The sequence below is a fragment of the Sus scrofa genome, chromosome 1, assembly GCF_000003025.6.
Source record: "Sus scrofa isolate TJ Tabasco breed Duroc chromosome 1, Sscrofa11.1, whole genome shotgun sequence".
NCBI classification, from domain to species: domain Eukaryota; kingdom Metazoa; phylum Chordata; class Mammalia; order Artiodactyla; family Suidae; genus Sus; species Sus scrofa.
In genome coordinates, this window is record NC_010443.5 from 66,538,440 (window position 1) to 66,546,825 (window position 8,386).

An 8,386-nucleotide genomic window follows, 5' to 3' on the forward strand; every position below is an offset into this window, starting at 1 on the left:
CCTTTACAATAAAGCCAAGGGGAGAGAATTAAAAATCTTTGAAGTAGACCAAGGCTCAAAGGAATCAGCCAAGTAGACTTAAAGTAGTCACTTATTTCCCAAAACTGGTTTGTCGGTGAACAATAAAAGGAAGTAAAATTTATGGAGAAATTATACAGTGGATTTGTCACTTAAAATATCGTAACTGTCTCGAGGACAATACCCCATGCTGAGGATTAATGGTCCCGCCGGACCTTTGATTCACCAGCGCCTTTTCTTCGCCCTTGACAAATTGGATTTTTAGGAATGGGAAGGTCGCCTGGACCATTGTGCGCCAGCCATTCAGAGGCCTCGATTATGCAGGGGGCTGAGGGAACCACTCCATGTGACCCTCTCGGGTGGGACTCTGCAGCTGCTCCACAGCGCAACTCTCTCACCAAACTCCGCGCCCTTGCGTTCACCGTGCCAAAAGGCGCCCGCCCAGATTGAAAAGGCGCAGTGCATGCCCTGCCGCGTCACTCCGCGGGCGGAGGACGCACGTCGGGGCGCGGCTAGCGGGTTCTCGGGCGGCTCGGGATCCGTCACTCGCGCCCCGCGGAGGCTCCGGTACGCCCGAACGCCTGCCTGGCGGCGGCGGCAGCAATGCACGGAGCCGCCCGCGCTCAGGCCACCAGCGTGAGTGCCGATTGCTGCATCCCGGCCGGCCTGCGCCTCGGGCCGGTGCCCGGGACCTTCAAGCTGGGCAAGTACCTGTCAGACCGCAGGGAACCTGGGCCCAAGAAAAAGGTATTAGCTATTCCGACCTCAGCCCTCTGCCTTTCGCCTCCCCTTTGCCCCGGCCCAGGAAAAGGGTAAATAGGGCTAGGGGAGGGGAAGGGTGATTACCGTTACCTGACAGTTGTGCCAGGTGCAAGGGGATTCCGATCATTCCTCACAAATCGCATTAACAGAGAGCTGGGCATGGGCCGGGCTAGGGGAGAGGATGTGGCTGAGGGGGACAGCCTCTGGGTAGGGTGCATGGGTCTCTTTATGTGCCAGGATCACTCCGAACCCGGCGTTTTCCTCACAGCGCTGGTGTCTCCTTCCCAGAGGTGGACCTCCATACCCCTTCCCATCTCTCTTGGCAAATATACTTTTTCTCTGTTATACAACGCAAAGGCGTTGAGGATTTTTTTTTTTTACCTCTGCCCCCCAATAAACTAACTTGAGGCTTAAATTTACCTTCAAATAATTTAATATCATCGCCTCTGAAAAAATTATCCTTAGGAAACTCTTAGTTCCTAGAACCTCCCCAGGTGTTTCTTTCCGCGGTGTCTGCTTGCAGATTTGGGATGAGTGGAGAGAGGTCGCGCCAGGTGGTGGCTCTGACGCGGGCTTCGGGGCGAGGAGAGCCCACCCGCGTGGGGTGCCGGGGAGGGGCGCCTGCGGCCGGGCTCGGAGGGGCCAGGATCGCAGCTGGGAGGCGTCGGGGCCAACCCGTCAGCTCCAACTCCCCAAACAGCATCTCGACCCTTGACCAGAGAAAGGTTCTGACAGGCCCCCGCCTTCCCTGAGGCATCCCAGCGGGCGAAGGTCGGTCAACCCGCACCGGGAATGAAGTCCGGTGGCTGGGAGAGGGGGGGAATGGGAAGAGGACCTTTAGCTTGGAGCGTTCTAGTACGGAATGCTCTGGAGGCCCCGCCGGCGGGACCTGCATCTGGCTCATCACGGAATCGTCCCCTTCCCTTGCGGACTAAAGCCCAGCTCGCCGCGCACCACGCCTCCTTCTGTAAACGCGCTCTAATTGCTTTTAAATGGCCGGTCGGCCAGAGGCCGCTTTGTTCAGACACTTTCGCCGCGGGGCTCACGGGCACCTCCGCACATCGTCTTGGTGTCGCAAGAATGGGTAGGAAAGAGCGGGTGCGGGACACCCTGCGTTCTCGGACTGACTTCGTAATGTCTCTGTCCTGGTATCGGGGCTGCTTTCAGAGTCCCGAGAGGGAAAGCTGAGGTGGGGGGCAGGGAACGTCTTGGTACGAGTTGCGCGCTGGCGCTGGGGAGGATGCTTTCACTGCCCTTCTTGTCGCAGTTAGACAAGACGGGGGGACTGTTATACGTGCCAGCCTCTCCTCTTCCTCCCTCCCCCAAGCAAGGGTCATAAGGACTTACCCCCCCCCCCCAGCAGCCCACAGCGATCTGGCCAAAGCGAACACGACCATTTTTGTGAGTCGGGTGGGGTGGAAGCTACGCTTTCCCTCTCGGTTGTGGGCCTGGTCGTGGCGTGGGGGAGAACGACCACTGCTTGTGTTGCAGGTGCGCATGGTGAGAGGGGAGCTGGTGGACGAGTCCGGGGGCTCCCCCCTGGAGTGGATAGGGTTAATCCGGGCAGCCAGGAACCCCCAGGAACAGACTCTCGAAGCTATTGCAGATTTACCCGGAGGACAGGTACTGTGGGCTCCCCCCCCCCAATTCTACCTACCAAACTGGCATTGAGGCGGCCACCAATATCAAAAGCAAAGCACTTTAGCTAGAGGTCTCATTTAAAAGTCCCCAAACCCTATAAGGTAGCTACTATTATTTTTCTCCTTTGGAGATCCAGAGAGGCCCGATAGCTTTTCCAGCGTCACACAGTTTCAGAGCAGGAATCGAATCTTTCCTCTCAGTTGTTTTTTGACTGATTACCCAGGAAATGACAGCAAGCTGTCCTGTTCCTTGGTCTCAGATCTTCTACCGAGCACTTCGAGACGTCCAGCCGGGGGAGGAGTTGACTGTGTGGTATTCCAACTCCTTGGCGCAGTGGTTTGACATCCCCACGATTGCAACTCCGACGCACGACGAGAAAGGTACCGCCTCTGAGAAGGCCTCCTGGACAGGGCGGCTGGGCGAAGGTCCAGCCTTCCTCTGGTCTTTGGGCGAGTCCCCAGACTTGGAGGGCCTTTTTCTTGCGTTGTGTAAAACTGAATTCACGCTCCCTGTCGGATTAGGCAGAGACTACGTCACCACTACTTGAAATAAACAGTAAATGATAACAACAGACAATCATAATCTGGCTTGAGGGTGGTAGGGAAAAAAATACACTTCATGAATTTCATGGGGGTCATCCTTTCCAATTGCATGCCCAAAGAAATAGTTTCTTACTCACTTAAGAATCAATAAAGATGCCCAAAACATGTTACTAGAGAAACCACATCATAAGCTCCAAAAAGTGTAACTCAAACCTGGAATGCTTTTAGAAACTGGAGGGGCATCTCTTCACTGGTTTGGAGAAGAGTAATGTACTTCTACAGCACTTTAGATTCATTACGGTGCTTACAGCTGGTCAGTTGGCAGGTACTGAGGCCCTACCATTTAAATGGTATTTATTCATTTCCCCCTCCCTACTTAAATTGAAACTGGGATGTATCCCAGTTTCTTCTCAGATTTATTTGATCCCTTCCAAAGCCCAGAGCGGATTTATGCAAATTAAGGTGCAGGAACTAAAGAGAAAAACATTTTCAAACCTTCCCTAGAACACTGAGGAACACTTCCTGTGGAAAAAAGCTGGGAGGAGCTAAAATAGTTACCATCTTGAGTCTCTCATTAATGTGCACTGCTTCCATGACTTTCTCTTTTCTATGTCAGTTGTTTTAGTTTGTAATTTCTCCTAAAGACACAGTTATAAAGTCAACCTCATGAATGCTGTGAAATATTTTAACATGTTCTCCTGAACTGCCTGCTCAGTCTCATTTCTCTAGAAATTGTGTTGAAGAAATGAAGTATGGGAATTTTAAAACACTTAATGAATAAGAGAGGATGAAGTTTATTCAAAATGATGAATCAGTTCACTTCACAGTATCACTATCTTCTGTTGAGTAGTTCTCTGAATTTGTGGGTAGATTTGAATGTACAGAGTTCGTAAGTAATTATCCTAGTTTGCTCCTTGCATCACATTACATTCTGTCAACTTCTTCCAGTAAAGAGCAACATAACAAAAGCCCCACAGTGGAGAACTCTCAAATTTGCTATCACAGAACAATTCCAAGGATGACCGGCCTTTGGGAACCAGGAATTTCTACACAGAACACCCTTCCTTAGATGTTCTCAAATAGTATCAAAGCAACTTGTTTGAGTGGTTGCCCTTATGTTTTCAGTTCAGTCAATGGAGCTTATAAACATCACATGGTCACAAATATCAAAAGAGACACCATTTTCCTTTCGGGGAATGTGTGGGTTATTTTGAACCCTGACTTCCCAAGCTTTGAGATGCTTGAAATCTTGATCACTTTAGACTTATATGCAGGAGAAGAGGCAAAAATCACTTATAAGGTATGTATGATACTTTTGGCATAAGCTGAATTTTGGAGTCCAGATACCATGTCAGTTGGTTAGGATAAACTAAAAAACAAATATAGTTAAACGGAAAACACGTATTTGCTTAAACTTTGAAAAGAGGAAGAAATAAGTAGGGATGGCTGCTATTCTTCCAACATTGACTATCCCTAGTGAGTTTCAATTCCATAGTAAGATTAGGGAAAATACTGACCCTTTGTTTTTGGATCAAAGCTTACTTGGCTTTGCACTGAGCTGAGTCATTCTGGGGCAGCTTCCGAAAATGTTCTCTTTAAAAGGGGGTGATGAGAGGAAGGTTCTGAACTTAGGAGAAAGAAGGTTATTTAAGATATTAAATCAATATACACACCAAGAGAACTCAGAAAGGCCCTTCTTTCTTTTTCTCAAGATTTCTTTTACATGGTTGTTCAATACAAGGTAACAGAAATATTGAGATGATTTTAATCTCAGTATTCCATAAACAGTTAGGATAGGGCACATAGACAAATCCTTTCCCTCTTTTTTTTCTTTTGGTAATCCCGTGGCTTCAGCTGGACTAAATTGCCCCTCACTTGAAATTCCACCTTAGTTATCTGAGAGGACTACTTGCTTTATGCAAATGCACAAGTAAAGTACTTGGAGGGATAAAGATCTGAAATCCACCCCCCACCTTGTTTCTATAGTACTGTTTTAGAAATTTAAGCTGCTTGTGTGCAAGGAGGAAATATTTAACTTTTCCATTACATTTAATGAAAATTTACTTTGGATACTTCCTTGTAGCTCAACTAACTTCTTTCTCACATTTTCCCCTTCAGTACTATCAATCAGCCATACATTTTAAAAGAAACCCAATTGCAAGCTTCCTGTTCTCTGTAGCTTCTGAGTGAAATTAACTTCTGAGTGAAATTAACTTCTGCCATGTGATCGAAATCTGTTTCATATATGAGTCTTTTGATTGTATTCACAGACTACCTAGCAAAATTAAAAACAACTAATGTTAATAATATTAAACACAAAAAGGTTTGATACCAAAAGAATGTTTATAGTTCTTGATATAGAACTGTGCACTTATTAAAGGCTGAGTATATTATTCATGTATATATATACACACACGTACATTTACCATATATATTTTCCAAGGACTTTATTAAACTTGGATTTGTGCCACTACCTAGGAGTTAATTAATTGCCAGGCAAAACAACTCACAAGATAATGCAATATCATCCTTCTGTTTTTAGAATATAAGGACATAGGACTTTTAATTTTCTCCCATCAAATTAAATGGGGTTAAAGAGGAAATAAATATACAAATAATTTTGAAGAACAGCAAATCATAGTCCCTATGTGGTCCTTCAGTTGGTCACGCTCCAGGAAAACCTCAGGCAAAGTGCTTAAGGCTGGAAGGGGGTGGGGGGAGTAGTTATTGGACATAAAAGACATTGTTCTATGAAAAGGAATGATTACATATGGCCCATACATACAGGATATTGTCTCTCTTGGTAATGAGGCGCTCACGACCATTAGATTGGCCTTTGTTCAGTTTATCCAAACTCCTTGACATACGCCACCTATTCTGCAAACCCAACAGATGGGCCCAGGCACTGCAAAGCCCCAACACTTGATTTAAAGCAACAGCTGCTCGCAGCCTTTTCCGGGCCATCCTGCCTGAGCACTACACTTCCCAACGAAGATTTGCTCGGGTGGTCCGGAGGATGTCTTCGTTGGAAAGGCCCAGGTCACTCCTCTTGGCTTCTCAGAAGATGGATATGGTTACAAAGTTGGCCATTTGGGGCTTTTCGGGGTCCTTGGGCAGAGGGGGGCTACCGAACTCATTCGTCGGAACACAAGAATACTTTTTTTCGCCACACTGCTGGTCAAAACTTGGGCTTTGCCTTGGCTGTGCTGGCGCTTTCTTTCTCTCTCGCTTGCCTCTCACCGAGTTGCTTTTTTTACTCTTTCTCGCTCAGGGGAGGAGCGCTACATTTGCTGGTACTGCTGGAGGACGTTTAGATACCCCAACAGCCTTAAGGCGCACCTACGTTTCCACTGTGTGCTCAGCAGCAGCGCGGGCCGCGCCTACTTGCACCAAGAGCACGCGGCTCGCCAAGGCGCTGCCCCCGCAGCGGATGGCCTTCACCTCTCCCCGAAACTCCCCGCGCCAGACTTCGCCGCGGCCGCACCAGTGGGCACTCTGCGGCCCCACTCGCAGGCCCCACCCGCCCTCCAGGTTTTCGGAGCGCGGGAGAGCATCAAGCGCGAGGCCTCCTCTGCGCCCTTGGTCACCCCGCCGCCCCCGTCTAAGTGGGGGCAGTCCAAGAAAGGCAAGGAGCAGCCAGACCGCGCCGTGGACATGAGTGGGGCCGCCCGGGGACAAGGCCACTTTCTTGGCATCGTGGGCAGTTCCCCGGCGGGGGCCGGCAGCTTGGCTTTGTACCCCGGCGTGCGCTCGGCTTTCAAGCCCGCTGGCTCGGCCAGGATAGCCGCTGCCGCGCATGGCGACCTCTACCGGGAAGAGGGCGGCGGCAAACCGGGGGCCGGCCAGGCCTTAAGCAGGCTGCTGGGCGGGGGCAGGGCGGGCGGACGCCTGGGAAGCGGGGAGAACCCGGCGGCGGCAGGCGCGGGCCACCACCATCACCACCACGCGCACCACCACCACCACCACCCCAAGTGCCTGCTCGCGGGGGATCCTCAGCCGCCGCCGCCGCCTCCGGGGCTGCCCTGCTCTGGGGCTCTACGCGGCTTCCCTCTGCTCCCTGGTCCCCCGGAGGAGGCGTCGGCTTTCAAGCACGTGGAGCGCGCGCCGCACACCGCCGTAGCGCTGCCAGGAGCGCGTTACGCGCAGCTGCCCCCTGCGACTGGGCTACCCCTCGAACGCTGCGCCCTGCCCGCCCTTGACGCGGGCGGCGTCAAAGGCTACCCAGGTGGCGAGTGCAGCCACCTGCCTGCGGTTATGCCGGCCTTTACTGTCTACAACGGGGAGCTACTGTACGGCTCACCGGCCGCCGCTGCTTATTACCCGCTCAAACTGCACTTCGGCGGGCTGCTCAAGTATCCGGAATCCCTCTCCTATTTCAGCGGGCCCACAGCGGCCGCTCTAAGTCCGGCTGAGCTAGGCTCCCTGGCTAGCATCGACCGAGAGATCGCCATGCACACACAGCAACTGTCGGAGATGGCGGCCGGGAAAGGCCGCGGCCGCCTGGACGCAGGAACGCTGACGCCGGCCGTGGTGGCGGCGGGTGGCGCTGGGGGTGGTGCCGGCGGGGGCAGCGGCGCGGGCAAGCCCAAGACGGGCCACCTGTGCCTCTACTGTGGCAAACTGTACTCACGCAAGTATGGGCTCAAGATCCACATGCGGACGCACACTGGCTACAAGCCGCTCAAGTGCAAAGTGTGCCTGCGGCCCTTTGGCGACCCCAGCAATCTCAACAAGCACATCCGGCTGCACGCTGAGGGCAACACGCCCTACCGCTGCGAGTTCTGCGGCAAGGTTTTGGTGCGCCGCCGGGACCTGGAGCGCCACGTCAAGTCCCGTCACCCCGGCCAGAGCCTGCTCGCCAAGGCGATTGACGGCCCCGGCGCGGAGCCTGACTACCCGCCCGAGCCGGGGGAGCCCAAGAGTGACAACGACAGCGACGTGGACGTCTGCTTCACTGACGACCAGAGCGACCCTGAGGCCAGGGGTAGTGGAGAGCGCGACTAGAAACGAGTGTTCCGGGGAAGGGGTGTGTGCACCGACAGGGACAGAGAGAAGTGAGGGTTCTGTTCTGGGAGAAGAGGGGCTCCTGGTGGTGAGAAGGACCCAGGGGACAAAACCGTTTTTTTTTTTTTTTTTTTTTTTTTAATTTTGGTCGGGTGTCAGATTTGGAATAGGGAGAGGTCCCACGTCTGATGCTGAAATCCCGAGCAAAGATTTAGAAGTGGTTTAAAGAAATACCGCCTTCTGAGCATCCCAAGGGCGGCGGGTCCCAGTGCGCTCAAGGCCTCTGTACTCCCCGGATAGGCTTTCCCCCAACCCAGGTGGTTTGCTCACGAGGTTTAGGATCACATTAATGTGAAGTCACAGCGCCCGCGAGAGCGCTGGTTTTAACTGCCACGTATTTTTAAATTGTTCTTTTCTGT

General features: G+C 52.0%; 1 protein-coding gene across 1 annotated transcript; it reads left to right on the top strand.

Annotated features, from left to right (window-relative positions):
- Nucleotides 622–8,067, top strand: PRDM13 (PR/SET domain 13). The gene is made up of 4 exons (XM_021074969.1): nucleotides 622–765; nucleotides 2,272–2,403; nucleotides 2,681–2,801; nucleotides 6,235–8,067. Exons 1-4 carry the CDS (start codon nucleotides 622–624, stop codon nucleotides 7,965–7,967), a joined length of 2,130 nt encoding a protein of 709 aa, XP_020930628.1. The 3' UTR covers nucleotides 7,968–8,067.

What these genes read in the sequence shown, in the direction of transcription:
- PRDM13 (XM_021074969.1), top strand. Translation starts at nt 622, where the DNA reads ATGCACGGAGCCGCCCGCGCTCAGGCCACCAGCGTGAGTGCCGATTGC. An exon ending in AACCTGGGCCCAAGAAAAAG is followed by an intron (nt 766 to 2,271) that starts GTATTAGCTATT and finishes CTTGTGTTGCAG; the next exon opens with GTGCGCATGGTGAGAGGGGA. An exon ending in CAGATTTACCCGGAGGACAG is followed by an intron (nt 2,404 to 2,680) that starts GTACTGTGGGCT and finishes CCTTGGTCTCAG; the next exon opens with ATCTTCTACCGAGCACTTCG.